The 16,385-nt window shown below is 36.1% G+C and overlaps 1 protein-coding gene across 1 annotated transcript in view; it reads left to right on the top strand.

Annotated features, from left to right (window-relative positions):
* ADAMTS20 (ADAM metallopeptidase with thrombospondin type 1 motif 20) overlaps positions 1–16,385 on the top strand; it is an 81,155-nt gene that overhangs the window by 31,334 nt on the left and 33,436 nt on the right. Inside the window, exons 12-21 of the mRNA XM_030454724.1 lie at positions 5,217–5,362; positions 6,496–6,677; positions 6,774–6,910; positions 8,178–8,295; positions 11,545–11,640; positions 12,830–12,996; positions 13,106–13,235; positions 13,928–14,054; positions 14,380–14,590; positions 15,128–15,292. Of these exons, the coding sequence (XP_030310584.1) occupies positions 5,217–5,362; positions 6,496–6,677; positions 6,774–6,910; positions 8,178–8,295; positions 11,545–11,640; positions 12,830–12,996; positions 13,106–13,235; positions 13,928–14,054; positions 14,380–14,590; positions 15,128–15,292 (1,479 nt within the window). The remainder of the gene's footprint in view (positions 1–5,216; positions 5,363–6,495; positions 6,678–6,773; positions 6,911–8,177; positions 8,296–11,544; positions 11,641–12,829; positions 12,997–13,105; positions 13,236–13,927; positions 14,055–14,379; positions 14,591–15,127; positions 15,293–16,385) is intronic.

Genomic DNA, 16,385 nt, shown 5'->3' with positions numbered 1-16,385 from the left:
TTTTAAGAATCAGGTATAGGGGGATAATGTCACCATCTGGGAAGCAGGAGCAGATCTTGTAAACTGTCAGTGGAAAACAGTGTATTTAAGGGCCAAAACCAATAATTTTTGCTATAGACTGGGATTTTTTAAAATACTTTTCTGATGAGATGTGTTTTCAGAAAAAATAAGTTTTCTGTGTGAACAAATCAGGGGAGAAATAAAGTACATAGTTTTTGCAAGAAAAAAAATGTGGAAAAAAGATTAAAATATTGTGGGGTTTGTTGATAATTAACGTCACCAAAATAACAAATGCCAGCTCACCTGACAATCCTTGCTGTGGTTACTAAGATACCTAAGATACTATAGTTGAAATTTCAGTCAGACATTTCTCCAAACTCCAAGGGTTGCTAGTTGCTCAATTTTTCCCTGTTCTTATATGCTGTAAGCCCCACTTCTCATCTTGGGCTTGTTTCTTTGAGCAATGTGTTTTCTTAAGTATGTGTATTATATGAAGATATCAGAGAGCAGGCATAGATCTGTTCAGCAGAACTGTTTCTTTACCTCCACTTGCAGTAGCCAAGGCTGAGAGAGGTCTGTAGGCATTTAAGGGAGTGAATGGGATCATCCCACAGGGATAAATACAGCCAAAGCTAATGGACTTTGGTATTCATCCTGCACTTTGGCCACAACAACCCCATGCAGCGCTACAGGGTGGGGACAGAGTGGTTGGAGAGCAGCCAGGCAGAAAGGGACCTGGGAGTCTGGATCGACTGGAAGCTGAACATGAGCCAGCAGTGTGCCCAGGTGGCCAAGAAGGCCAATGGCATCCTGGCCTGGATCAGAAACAGCGTCACCAGCAGGTCCAAGGAGGTGATTCTGCCCCTGTACTCAGCGCTGGTAAGGCCACACCTCGAGTACTGTGTTCAGTTCTGGGCCCCTCAGTTCAAGAAGGATATTGAGGTCCTCGAACAGGTCCAAAGGAGGGCAACCAAGCTGGTGAAGGGACTCGAACACAGATCCTATGAGGAGAGGCTGAGGGAGCTGGGGCTGTTCAGCCTGGAGAAGAGGAGGCTCAGGGGAGACCTCATTGCTGTCTACAACTACCTGAAAGGAGGATGGAGCCAGGCGGGGGTTGGTCTCTTTTCCCAGGCAACTCTCAGTAAGACAAGAGGGCATGGTCTTAAGTTGTGCCGGGGGAAGTTCAGATTGGATATTAGAAAGAATTTTTTCACGGAAAGGGTGATCAGACATTGGAACGGGCTGCCTGGGGAGGTGGTGGACTCTTCGTCCCTGGAAACATTTAAAAAGCGACTCGATATGGCACTCAGTGCCATAGTCTAGTGACTGTGGTGGTTGATCAAGGGTTGGACTCGATGATCTCTGAGGTCCCTTCCAACCCAGCCTATTCTATGATTCTACGATTCTATGATCTGAGTGGATGTTCTCATCCTCACTCCTGCCTCATGGGGTTAGGTGCTGCATCTATGTAACCTCTAAGATGCAGACTCTTCTCAGCTCTGTGTGACTGGAACAGTTGGACAGTTTAAGCTCAGACCTCAGCTACAGGTCAGATACTTTATAGTGAACAGGTCTTGTGCTTCAGCACTGCATTTATTTAGTGTTAATCTGTTTTGTGGCACCAGCTATGCCCAGGCTGTGTATGAAGTATTTGATTTCAGAAGATCTCTAGTTCTGTTCTGTTCTGCATATGTCTGTCACTGTCCTTGATTCAGTCAAAACTGAGCAGTTTTGGGCACGCTGTAAAAACTTTTTCAAAATAGCTTTCTTGGAAATTTAGCAAGTTCAATAAGCTAAAAGTTGGGAGTACTGGAAATTAGTTTATTAAATCATAGTTTCAATCCATACAAAAGAGTTAAACTGATTATTATAAGCAGGTGATTAATAAATAAAACTTTGAGTACCTGTAGGTTCATTAAAGCCAAATTTGAACCATTACACCTCCCTCTCATCTCTGAAGATATAGTAACTGCGTGTGGACTTAGGTCAGAATTTCTACCTTTTTTACAGAAAACTGAACTGTTGACCTTGCCTAGACCAGTTTCCACTTGCTGTGATCTGTATGTTTGGAATTACAAGCAGTAAGATTCTGTGATTCTATAACCATGTTTCTTGATGTGCATATGTTTATATTTACTTTTTAAATGTAGGGAAAATATTAATTATTATATTTAAGATCATGAAAGTTCTGTGTATTATAGTATTTTCAGTAAAGCAATGATTCAGGCAAGCACAGAGGAACATCTGGAATGAGTCTGGTGCTGGAGTTTTCTACTGTGACCTCATCATGTTGCTTCTGTAGGAATGCAGCAGAATAATAGCTGAGACAAGTTTGTTGAATAAGCTATTAAAATCCCAGATGTGAACATGTGCTTTGCATTTCTATGGATCAAAATAATGCTCTTGTGGATATAAAATTTCAGTTTACGTCTTTGTCTTTTCCTCAAATCTCCCTTCAAGTTATTGTAAATGTTTTTGTTGATAGAGAAAGAGCCTAAAGTCTAGGTTGCTGTCCCATATTAGGATGCAATATTCATTTTGTGAAGTGGGATCTACAATCTTCATTCAATAGTAGTAAAAAATTGTTTCCTAAGATTCTAATTGACCATGTTGGAAAGGCAACGTCTTACTGATTCCTTATATTTACCTTAGACTTTTACATAATGCAGCCATTTAAAAAATTTTTTATGTGTTCTGGAAAGGTTGGGTACAAAGGGTACCCTATAGTCACCTTAGAAAAAATAATAAAAACTAACAGTAAGCACTTCAGTGAGAAAATTATATGCAGATACACAGTGAAATAATGGTGTTAAGACAAAATACTATTCTTAGCATCAAGCAAATGATGACCTGGTGAATTTATTGCTTAAAGGACTGTAATAAGATGGATCTAGTTTTTCTGTGTTTGCTTTGAGCTTGAAAATCACCTTGAGTGGTTGTAATCTTAGCAGAAGTCACTCAGGGCTAAGAAGATATGTCTTGCATGCAAGATCTGGTGTGACAAAGAAATATATAGGAAGGTAATTTTTATCACCTGGTAGGATTAAGGGCTCTGGCAGCATTCAAAGGAGAATCTGATTCTGTAACAAATTCCTCTCTCGAAAGTAAAAATATTGTTAGCATCTGAGCAGAAGTATCATATTAATAAAAGCATATACTAATCACAAAAGAATTGCTTCTAGGCATTATTTTATGCACTGGTAAATCCACTGAACCACACTGAGGTTTGTATCATTCATGGAAATTCACAAAGACTGTAGATATAATTTCTGTGTGTTCAGCAAAATTGGTTAATTTATCCTACAGTTAATTTATAACATGGTAATAAATACTGACAAATTCTACACACCATTTAGATTAATTTTAAAACGCGGTGGAATCCTGGGATTACTGAGCATCAGAGGTGCTTAAATTGTTTTATATGGCAGAGACTTTGGTTACCAAAATGCTTCTAGACTTTAAAGTAATTGAAAGCCCTTTTGTGTCACAGGCAGCAGAGAGGTAAAACCTAAGCTTCAGAAACAGGCAGGAGTTTACTTGATATAATCTGTTCTGATGATTCTAGTGACAGATTCATGAATGTACTGCAGGGAGAGATGAAATAAGCCACTCCCTGACAACGCAACCAGGAGAACCCTTCCTGACAACAAACATACTCAGTCTAATCCAGAGTCTTCAAAAATCATCTAAAAAATAATTATTTCTCTTGTGTATGAGCACTGAACACATGTAGTCCATTCTGCTCAGTGTCTTGTCTCCAGATGTGGTCAGTCTTTGATGCCTCAGATTGTGTTGTAAGTTAAGGACAAAGCTGAGGACATGTTATCCACATAGAAGTCAGCAGGAGACACATTGCTGACATTGTCATATCTGGTAATATTCTGTTTTAGTACGTAAACTTTTCCACTAAGTTGTGATCAAATATATCAGTTGGGGGTTTCTAAAGTGTGCAAGTGAATTAGAATTCCAACTGCCATAAGTGATCAATAGGATCTGTGCTACTAATTCCTGGAAGTTCTTTGGGAAAAGTCACGCATGCACCAATCATAAGATTCTTATTTAGATGTTTTAGTCATGTACATTTTGATTAACCATTGAAGTATATAATATTTGCAGAGTCAGAGAGAAACTGTATAATATTTGCACAGTCAATACATAGAAGCAAGAGGTTGACCACTTGATTCTTCTGAAAAAAAAACCACCTGCTAATGCTTACAACTTTCTATAAATAATAACAGTTGGCAGATGTCAGGTGAAGTCTCCCAACTGATGTGAGAAAAGTCTTGCAGTATTTGTCATCTTAATAATGTACATCCCAGCAAATGAAATGAAAATTGCTCCTTTATTTAAGTTTTTAATTGAAAATAGGTAGTTCTTCAGCAGGAATAAAATCTGAAGTCACACAATAGACGTATCAATGTAGTGTCTTGCTCTAAGAATTACTATTTCTTTAAGGATTAATTACATTTTAATGTAATATGCTGTAGGTGATATTGCTTTATTGGGAGAATTGGACTAGGTGAGCTCTAGAGGTCCCTTCCAACTCTGACAATTCTGTCATTCTGTGATTTTAAGGGTAGTAGTAAATTTGTCAAATTAGTAGTAAGTATAAAACTTTAAAATATAAATAAATAATATAAAATATTTTACACTTATTGTTACATGTGTGGAAATCTGAGTTTATGCATGAATCTATAGCATCACCTCGCTTTAGGATAAAGAAGGTTCTAAATGCTTGAAGGTTTATGGTCTTTTCCCAAACAGTTCCATAACATTTTTCTTTTTCAGAATGCTTGAAACACCCCGGATTTCTTTGTGGTTTCTTATCGTGTCTTTTAATTTTTTTTATATCAGCATGAATTACCAAATGAAGTGGAAATAATCTCATAAATGAGAACCCATTTTTGAAGTTTTTCACATGAAAATGTAACAGGAATTAGAGATCAGGATTTTGAGATTCTTGTGTAGGCATTTGAATAAGGTGACAAGACCTACAGATCTATTCAGCATCCAGTAGCTTTCATAGAGAGCAAAGAACTCTAGACAGCATTCTTGAAAATATGGTTCTGGGTAAGATATCTCAAAAGAATGTGAATATTTTAGAAAATGTCCAGACCCAGATTAAGAGCAGTGAGCTCTTAAATCTTCTTCCTGTGCCTAAAATATGCACTAACTTTTTGCTTGACCTACACATTTTATTTTGTTTCACTGTGCAGCACTGTCGCCATGGAATTTGTGTGAGCAGAGAAATGGAGACACGTCCTGTAGATGGAGAATGGGGACCATGGGGACCTTATAGCTCATGTTCCAGAACTTGTGGAGGTGGAATCAAGAGCACCACCAGGCTGTGTAATAGACCAGAGTATGCTTTTTATTCCATTTTACATTAGTCCGTAATGAAGACATTCTGACAAAATAGATTGGTTTGAAATGAAAGGAAGGTATTGTGGATTGCACAAGTTAAACATTGATATGCTTGGAGTAAAAGATGCAAAAATAAATATAAACATACATATTCCCTGGTAATCTTCCTTTACTTTAAGGTTTTTTTTCACATCACCAGTACCAGTAGTGCCCTCAAGGAACACTGGTTACAGCATTCATTTACAGCTTACCTTTATAATGAGAGGCTTTTATTGACTGAATAATTCAATGTGGATTTCATTCCCTATAGTGAAATTCAATGAGAATTTTACCCTTAACTTCTCCAGAAGCAGAACCATATCAGGAGCCTGGGTTGTTTCAGGATTTCACTGAGAAGTCATGTCATTTTGACAGTATCAGTAGGAAGAATAACCCTCAGTCTGACTCCAGCTTTATTTTGTCTGTTAAGTAAGAGACAGAAGTCTATATTCCTGATACAGATACTCCTGTCAGTCAGTAGTAACTGATATTATCAATATACCATTGATTTAGTCTTTTTTCTGTTCCAAGAACCTACTAATATTGAATAATTGTGTAGCACGGTTTTATAACAGTTAGGAAATATATTTTAGACTTTATAGTAAATGGGGTATTTTCCACAATTTTCCATTTTTGGTTGGTCCTCTAATTGAAAATCATATAAGGACTACAGAAGAGTGTGTCAGCTCCTAACTCTGTCTTCTTTCTTACTCACTCTTTAAAATAATAATTTCAAATGATGGAGGGAGGTGCTCCTTCTGTAAAAACAGGGCTGTAATCCCTGCTAAATTGATAAAAGGATTAAAGTTAATGATGCTTTTTCCCTGGCAAAATAATTATAAGAGAAATAAAAATATAACAGACTTTAATAAACATCACTAGCTTGATTACCACCCTCCTCAGCAGTAGTATTTTTTTTTTCATGTGGTTATATATGCACACTGCACTAGAAAAGTGTGTGGGAATTTCAGTAAAACGTGGCAAAATGCTCTATGAGATTTTCCCCTTTAGTGACTCAAGCCACTCTGACTTTTGGTGGAAAGCAGCAGTTTTAGAAACTGAGTGTATTTTACATTTATCTCTTTTTGTTAGACCAAGAAATGGAGGGAAGTACTGTGTTGGCCGCAGGATGAAGTTTCGGTCGTGTAATACTGATTCGTGTCCAAAAGGCAAAAAAGATTTCCGGGAGCAACAGTGCTCAGAATTTGATGGCAAACACTTCAATATCAATGGTCTTACATCTGCTGTTCGCTGGGTCCCAAAATACAGTGGCAGTAAGTTATTTTAAATTTTTTCAATGAACGAAATGAAAATGTTACTTTCATTAAAGTTTTAAAACAGACAAGAAACCTGTTGGATTTTCTTTCCAGTTTCTATGAAAGATCGCTGTAAACTTTTTTGCCGAGTTTCTGGAACAACTTCCTACTATCAGCTGAAGGACAGAGTTGCTGATGGTACTCCCTGTGGAGCAGAAACCAATGACCTTTGTGTTCAAGGCTTATGCAGGGTATTTAAATCTAAATTTACTAATTATTAAAATAAATTTTAACAAATGGTAAAGTAAATGTTAACTATTCATCCAAATAACCATTGCTGAAAATACGTAAAGCAAATTGAAGATCTGGAAATGGAGGAAATAAGGTGAAGAACATAAAGTTCTGAATTTAAAGACCCAGTCTTTCCCCATTAAGCCTTATATATGAAAGAGTTAATATTGTCCAAGTGAGCAGAGAGAAACTGATCAAAAATTTACATAAGTGGAGGAAAGAAGCATCCTGTGTGGTTGTTGCCATGAAATAACTGCTATCAAAAAAGTAGACGATCCAAGGGTAGATAATTATGTATTTATTATTTAATCACAAAATCAGGAGGAAACTGACTCTTGAAAGAGATTTTTTCAGCATTTTTTGCTAAATAAGGATTATGGATGTGCCAGAAGATTTTTCTGGGACAAGAAAGCTGATATGTCTGGTTAAACATTGGAACAGGCTGCCCAGAGAAGCTGTGGCTGCCGCCTCCCTGGAAGTGTTCAAGCCCAGGTTGGATGGGGCTTTGAGCAACCTGGTCTAAGGGGAGGTGTCCCTGCCCACAGCAGAGTGTTGGAATTAGGTGATCTTTAGTGTCCTTTCCAACCCAAACCATTCTGTGATAACTCAAAATTTTTTTGTCAAGCCTAGGTTGTTTTTCTGGCTGCAAGGAGACTGAGTAAACTCATATGAGGAGAAAATGCAGCCTTTTTTATTTGAATCAAGAGGAAAGAAGTACCTGAGAATTGACCTGATTATCATAATTAAAAAAAAATAATAATTAAAAAAAAAACCAACCAAAATTGGGTTTATGCTAGTTCAAGCAGCACAGTCTACATGTATTTCTTTGCTTATTTTGCAATAATGACAGACTTCAAAGCAATTTATGACCATGTACACGTGCAAACTACTTTTAGGATTTTAAGACTTTTTAATGTAAATATAACTTAAAATTTACACATTATGTTGATTTTTGTAAAACATCTTTACATATTTTTATGTATTCTCATACAGTTTTTGACATACTAAGTGTCATTGGATTGTACATTATTAGTACAACAATGCTATTGTGTTTTGCCTATACACCACAGCACCAAACCCAGGAAAGGATTAATTGCCAATGAAGACCAGATATATACAGCCAATATTTTTTAGGAGTGGGAAGCTTACATTGTTTTCATTATTTTCCTTTGGACTGAGTGATACAGAGCTGTTGCATTTATTTTTTATTTTTATTTTTCTTTGTAGCAAGCAGGCTGTGATCATGTTTTGAATTCCAAAGCAAGGAGAGACAAATGTGGAATTTGTGGTGGTGATAATTCTTCATGTAGGACTCTTGCAGGTACTTTCAACAGTGCTCGTTATGGTATGTTTGATTGTTGTTTTTATTTAAAACTTAATGCACATTCCAGTATGGCTTAGAAATTAAATTTTACATGAGAGGAAGTGGAATTGCAGTGCATGTTCACTAAGGTCTTTGCAAACAAGAAATATCTTTGATTATCAGGCACACGTGCCCTCTCAAGGATGCAAAGGTAAACACTGTGACACCCTGGCCTGTTCAAAAGAAAAAAAAAAAATCAGTCTGCTCAAAGTTCAAAGACAAAAATTAAAGATAGGGTGAGGGTAAAAGTACTTTAAAGAAGCATTGCTTCCTACTTTGCACTTTGCATTCTTCTGTTTGAAACTATAAAGCTTATTCCACCCTCTCCTTTTGGTTTTGTAAAGAGACAGCAAGAAGCCTGTAGTGTGAGCAACTGATGAGGATTTTGTCCTACAGTGAAAATGTGAAAAATGTGAGTCTTCTCTTTCCAGGGAACATGGGAAGCAACATTTATGTTCTATTATTTTCAGTGCTATGTAGTGAATGAGAGTCTTCTAAGTAACCCTGGTAATCCCTATTTCTTTGATTTAGTTTCTGTGATGGAGTTACTGATAGTTCTATCTAGTCCTTTTTGAGAATTATGGAGATGTTATTGGACATGTGTAGCAGTGCAGTTAAATAATTAGAGAACAGAACATAAGAACAGAAGTCTCCAGATTAATATTGTATTCCTAAAGACTCCTTCATGCAGTTTCATGGGCAAAGTGAAAATGATACACAGAGAGCTGCCAGATAGGATCTTCACAGAACAAAGGAACTGATGGTCAAAAAGGAAAGTATATCCAGTGGCCTGTTGGCATTTTTTTTTTTCTTTTTTTTGCAAAAAGTACCAAAAAACCTTAATATTGGGATGTAGCTACCCTTCCCATACAAATACATGTAACTTTCTTGTGTCTATCATGAAAAGCTGGAAGAAACGTAAGCAGCTATTTGGGACTGGATTTATGAGTATGTGGTCAAAACACTTCAGGAAAGGAGAGTATTATTTTGATAATTATGAGTAGTTTGATATAGTACGAGTGAAGGACTGACAATGTTTTTGGTTTACACCACTATGTGAGATCTTTTTTATTACAGGTAGCACATGAATTCTGTCACAAATACATTTGATACAGTGACCATTACAATGGAACTGCTATTTGTACAGATATGGTTGAGCTTGTCACTTTCTGCTGTTTATCAACTTTATATTGTTACAGATGTATTTGCTTCTAATTGAAGTTGGAGGAAAGAACATATTAACATTTTGGAATGGTGCAAATCTTGATTTATTATTTTGATTATATGCTTAGTTGAATTTTTTAAAATCATGTTAAAATTCTTGGAATTATAGCATATAAAGATGATACTGAATCATACTACTGGAGAGTATGCTAAATGTTTGGGATCATCACTCAGGTGTGCTCAAGTAGGAGTGCAGCAATGCACACAGGAGGTCATTGCTACCTGCTCAAGGAAAGTTCAGTGTCTGAGGGAGGCCTGTGACATCCCTAGGCTTAATGGCTGAAAACACTGTGTGAGGAGATTTTCTTTTCCAAAGTGTTTTGAGTTAGAATCACAAAATAAGTTGGTGAACTTGGATCTTTTTCATTTAACTTCACCTCGTTCTTTTCCTACTGACACATGTCATTCTACTAAGGAAGAATTTGGAGTTAGACAATAGCAGCCTGTGGTATGTTCTTGTATTCATACAGTTAACTGTGTTGTCATTAAGTGTTTAAACAGTAGTGAAATAATAATCAGAAAATCATTACAATGAGATACTAATCTCCCGTTGACTTAATTACTGGTAATCTAGTACCATTTTTGGGATTGGTTATCTAATAACGTACACATAGTTAATTTTTTGGCTATTACTATTCTATCAAATTAGCAGATTTCCTGGAGAATTGTAATTCTCAGTGCCTTAGGATCTTGTATCCTTGTCAACATGCAATTTTGTTTATAGTTTCCTCCTATGTGTTTTATTTTGTCATTCTATTACCACAAAGTCTTCACAAGGTGAGATAAGGGGCTTTTTTGTGTGTTTTGGGGTTCTTTCCAGTATTTAGGAGGACTGTCCAAACACCTTGTCTCTTTCCAGAGCATGCAGCATGTCAATTTGCAATTGCAGTGCTGCCCCCAGCTGGTAAATCTGGTGGACCTATGATCAGAGTGAATGTTCATTTGTATGCATGGTGTGGTTTTAATAAATTAAAAGCAGTGGGAAGTTAATGACTTATGAAATGGAAAAGAATATTGCTATTTAAATTTTTAGTCACAGAGGTGAGTCAGCTGGCTAAAGGTAAATTGCAGTAAGACTTAAACACGGGAAAAATAAGTGAAAAAGTTAGCAAAGGTTATATTTATGATTCAGATTACATAATTGTCTTAATTATTTGTTTTCAATGTTTGCCATGCTCAGTTTTTCTTAGTCATAAGAATCCTTTTGAATTTGTGTATGGTGTCTGTGAGAAACAACTTTTTTGGTTTTATTTAACCTGTGATTGCGTTCAGATCAACAATTCTAAAAAATAGATCCTGATGGACCTTATTTTGTCACCTTTCCAGACGTCTGCCTAGTATAGTTGGAGGCAGTACAGAAAATGTCTCATTTGTTAAAGATTTGTATTTTGAAGAGCACATGCTAGGGTAACATTTAATCAGCAGAATGTGGATTAAGTATTATTAGGTTTATCTGATGAATCTACCTACATGTATGGCCTGCAGCCCTGCAGGGTTTGAGTGTTTAGGACTGTCACACAACGCGCTCATGAGATAGAGAAAAGTTAACCCAACTGTATAAAATAGTGAGTGAACATATGTCATATGGTCTTATTCAGACTGGTATAAAAGTTTTTTGGGTAAATTGTGAGGAGCCACAGTGTTTGCAAAATCCCACTTTTGACATACTTGACTGATTCCAAAGGTAGTGCTGCTCTCCAGAGATTTTTCTGAGTAGGTTGAACTCATGTTATTAGTAAAGAATTGAATTCACAGTTCCAAACACAAGAATTAATTCTAATGAGATATGAAAATAAAAGTTCACTGATTAAAAACCCAAAACAAAACCCAGAGATAAATTTAATAAGCATGAAGATACTCACATTTCCTTTCTGAAACATGAGGGTATTCAGCAGCTGGTGTCACTGGTGCACTGTAAGGTTTTGTAAAAAAAGCTAGTTAAATGAATGTTTACATTTACTAGTATTTGACTATTTTTGTATATATTTGTGAATCATTACATTGCAGGTTACAATGTAGTAGTAAATATTCCCAAAGGAGCAACAAACATTGATATTCGTCAGCACAGCTACTCAGGGAAACCAGAAGATGACAACTACCTTGGTAAAAGCCTCCTGTATATAAAATTGATGGATAGTTCTTGTGCTCTTGCCAGAAGTCTACTCCATATGTACATTTTACAAAGTCTAATGAGGTCTATAGATTAATTACATCGTATCAGCATTTGTCTGAGTCGCTGTAGAGATTTGCTTTCAGAAAAATGAATGAGGTGTTGGGTTTCTAATTCTTAAATGTGTGTGTTCATTAGTCAGAGAATAGGAAATACAGCACATTGCATTGTGTCATCAATTTTCTCGCTTTGTTATGGCAACTTTAATTAAAACTCCACAGGTGAACTCAGGAATAATACAGATATTTGTGGCCTTAAGTCTTGGAAGCATACACTCTGTTTATAAATGAAGCAGTCTGACCTTCAGCAAAGTTATCAGTTGTCTTTTTCTCTTTCCCTATCATGCCCAAGATCAGTTTGAGAGATTTTAAAGTGTGTGAGATGAGCGAAGAATTCCTAAGTACATTGTACCAGATATCTTGGTTGCTTTGTTAGACAGTATTTGTGTTATCTCTGATGTGCCTGAGAGAATACTGGTGCATATTTTCCTTCTCTCTTTTTCCATTATCATCCTAGTCAGCAGCCTTCAGTTTTCAAAATGTTCACCTTGCCACCTGTTGCCCTGTTGTTGCACATGCATCTCACAGGACACAGAAGAAGCCCTCACCCTCTGACACTACCTATCATTTCAAATGTAGAACTGCCTGAGTACTTTACCTTTACTAAATATTGTTCTTTACATTTTATTCTTACTTTTTTATTCACCTTTATTGCTGTAAATTTGTTATTAGAAATGCTTAATAATTTACCTTTAAAATTTACATTTAAAAGCTACTTCACTCAAGGTAGTGCTAGCAAATACAAGACTGGGCTTTAGAACAGGCCAGAAATATATGAACCTAACCAAACTTAAAAGTGATTATTGCAGTCATCCCTTCAGCATAGCAAATATTATTAAAATTGTGTTGTTAATGCAGAGAAAATCCATTACAGCTGCTCAGGTGAAAACTGCTGATGGTCAGGATTGAATTAATGCATTAGAAACTTCAATACAATTCTAAAATGTTACACATGGCCACATATAATTAAGTGTTGATGCGAATATATATTATTAAAATTTTTATTGCTAGAACTTTTTAATTAAATAGATGCTTTATTTCCAATATTTTATTTTGCTTATAGCTTTATCTGATATTCATGGAAATTTTCTCTTGAACGGAAATTTCGTTGTAAGCATGTCAAAAAGAGAAATCAATATACAAGGAGCCATTTTTGAATACAGTGGTTCAAACAGTACGATAGAACGAATTAACAGCACTGATAGAATCGAAGAAGAGCTAATCTTACAGGTGCATGTTTACTTTTTTCATAAGTTTGAAAATTTGCTACGTAAACATTATGTTCATAATCTTATGCTCAAATTCACTGACAAACAGCTATCGTTTTGTCTCAATTAAGGTTTTGTGTGTAGGGAATTTGTACAACCCTGACGTGCGTTACTCATTCAATATCCCAATAGAAGATGGAAATGATCTGTTTACATGGGATCCTTATGGGCCATGGCAAGACTGTAGCAGCATGTGCCAAGGTACTGTGAATTCTTTCATCACCAGAATTAAAAAGCTGACAGCACTGAGGAAGGGACTGGTCTAAAACAATCAGATTTTTCACCCTTGCTTTGGAGGAATTCAGTACTCTCGCTAAACTTCAGGTGCACAGAGCTTTTAAGGGCAGAATGGCTTCAGCTTTTATGTTGCTATTTTCAGTTGTGTAGTTCAGTTCTATATTCAAAACCACATTTCTGTTCTTTTGTAGCCATAGTTTAGTGGATTATAAAAGGTTGAATCAAATCTAGTGAATCCTTAGAAAGTGGTGTTTTATATATATACATAAAAAGATGTATTGGTCTTCAATTGTCCTATTACCATGTGGTCACTAATTTGTCTAGTAGTTTTCATGTTTATTACTTCATTATTTCATTTTTATTTTTATCAGTCTTTTTTTATTATCTTTTACATGGGCTGAAACTATTCAAAGATAGTTTTCTGGAAGTTAATGTCTTTATGAGGCCACTGTAGTACAGCTGGGAGGTGGCAGAGGTGACTGGGACAAGGTTGTTCAGTACTTGGAATGTAGACAGCTGCACATAACAGCAGAATCTTCTGTATAAAGCAACTAGTGTACTGTCTCAGTTAAATTCCTAAATGATGAACAAAATCTATTAGTGTAAAAAGGCAATTTTATTTTAGCCCTCTTTGCTGTTTTTTGTTCCATTTCAAGGAATTCGAAGAAGAAGAATGACATGCATCCGTAAAAATGATCATGTGGTAGTGTCTGATCAAAGATGTGAACTTATACCCACTGTACCAGAAGTCTTTGAGACATGTAATACAGAGTGTGAATTAAGGTAAAAAGAGTTTCCTAACTGATGGAGCATTTTTTTTTTTTAAGTATTTTTGTGGATAGAGACTGAAACCAAATAATTCAGATTGCTTCAGCTTCTGTCCCTCAACTCCTCTCTGCCTCCCCTGTCTCTCCCATCTTCCCACAAATCAAATTATTTCATATTGCTTTGAAAATTCCAGTCCTGAGATAGATCTTATGTTTTTTTAACCTTTCCTTGAAGTGCAAATCTATACTTATGTGACAATTCCTGATGCATTTTTATTTTATTCACTGTGGTCTTGTTCTTTAAAACATAGTTAGCCTTCTATAACAGTTTATCCTTGCAGGTGGCACAGTGTTGGCAAAAGTGACTGCACATCAAAGTGTGGCCCAGGATATCGGTCCCTAGAGATCCGCTGCATGAAGTACTCTGTTTCAAAGCAACTCAGTGCTCCAGTGGATGATAAATTCTGTGGTGATCAGCAGAAACCACCAACCAGAGAGCCCTGCCATGGTGACTGTATGTTAACAAGTTGGCACTACACAGAATGGTCAGAGGTACAAATACAAAGCCTTATAATTGTACCTTTATGGCTCTCGTTAGCCTTCTTAGCAATTTTTTGTTTCAAGAGTAATTTTTTTTTTAGTTTAAGTAACTAGGTAAAAATAATGTTTGACTAATGTGAAGTTGTAGGAGGAGCTGGTATTGGTCCTTATATTTAAGCAACTTCCTCACATTTTTGTACAAAACTATAGCTAAATTGTTTACAGCTTGGCTTTGGAAGTAAGCAGAGAAGATCTGACGGTTAAAGGTGTACACTTTATTTGCAGTCTCAATAATTTAGTTCTGAGAGTATTTTGGAGAAAAAGGAAAAGTACAGTTTCAGCTTTTATCTTGATTAAAGAGTTTGATCTTGGAACTACTAAATAAAGTGACAGATTTCTTATTTAGACATATTAGTGGTGTGTGGATTATATGTAGGATACATTTGTCTAACACAATCATTAGTGTATTTCACCTTTAAGACTGATAATGTATTTTGACCTGGTTTTATCAACTGTTTTCTGTTTTATAATGCTGTCTCCATACTACAGTGTTCCAGGAGCTGTGGAAGAGGTGTCAGAACCAGAGAAGCTTTTTGTATGAACAATTTGGGTCGTCATCTTCCTGACAGAGAATGCCAGGAACTTCCCAGAGTTATAACACAGAGTTGTAATGAATTCTTATGTCCGATCTGGTCTGTTAGTGATTGGAGTGAGGTAATGAATGATGCAAAATTTAAGATGCCTTTGGTCCTGGTCATCAGTATTAAAATAAGCTGCTTTAAGTGTTGGGGTTTTTTTTGGTCTGGCTGTTTTGGGGCATATATGTTGGACACTGAATTTCTGGAGAATGTCCAGAGAAGGGTAAGGAAGCTAGTGAACTTTCTAGAGCACAAGTCATACAAGAAGCAGCTGAGGGAACTGAGATTATTGAGTTTGGACAAGAGGAAGCTGAGGGGATGAGACCTTGTCACTCCTTACTACTACCTGAAATGAGGTTATATCAAGGTTGGTGTTGGTCTTTTCTTCCAAATAACCAGTGATAAGAGAAGAGCAAATAGCTTCAAGTTGCACCAAGGAAGGTTTAGACTGGATTTTAGGAAACATTTCTTGACCACAGTGAAAGACTGGTCAAGCATTAGAACAGGCATTAGAACAGGGAAGTGGTGGAGTAACTATACATGGAAGTGTTAAAGAAACCTTCTGCATATGGCACCTCAGGACATGGTTTAGTTGGCCTGGTGGTGTTAGGTTGACAGTTTGATCTTAAAGGGATTTTCCAGCCTTAATGATCCTGTGATTTTATGAAACAATCTGAGGCTTTAAGATTTGGCTGGTATTCATTCCAGATGTAAAATGCCATGAGAAGCTCTGAAAAATATGCCTAGAATTAATTTTTCTCTGACATTTTGTACATTAAAATATGGTAGTGAAGCTACTTAAACTAAATCTAATTACAGTAATATGCATATGCATACCTTCCTTTTTCATGAAGCAAGGAGAACCATTCAGTTCAGAATGGTTCTTCTATTCAGAAGTATATCCAGCTTATAAATCAAGAGGGTATAGAAGAATCATTGATAATTTAAAACTTTTTCCTGTGAAAGCTGCTCAGTTTCCATTCATGTTTTAAACAAGTATTCTTTATTCTAATGGAAATAAATGATCTGTACATTGCTCTGATATTTTTGTAGCTTGAAAAACTTAATAGAGATTTCTTTGTATTAGCATTTGGGTTGGTGTTCACAGAAAATGGAAAGTTCCTAAAAAAAAAAAAAATAGTGTTGTTGGACTAATATTCATGGAATAT

Source organism: Calypte anna, chromosome 1 (genome assembly GCF_003957555.1).
Source record: "Calypte anna isolate BGI_N300 chromosome 1, bCalAnn1_v1.p, whole genome shotgun sequence".
Lineage (NCBI taxonomy): Eukaryota > Metazoa > Chordata > Aves > Apodiformes > Trochilidae > Calypte > Calypte anna.
This window is presented reverse-complemented; position numbering and strand designations above follow the sequence as displayed.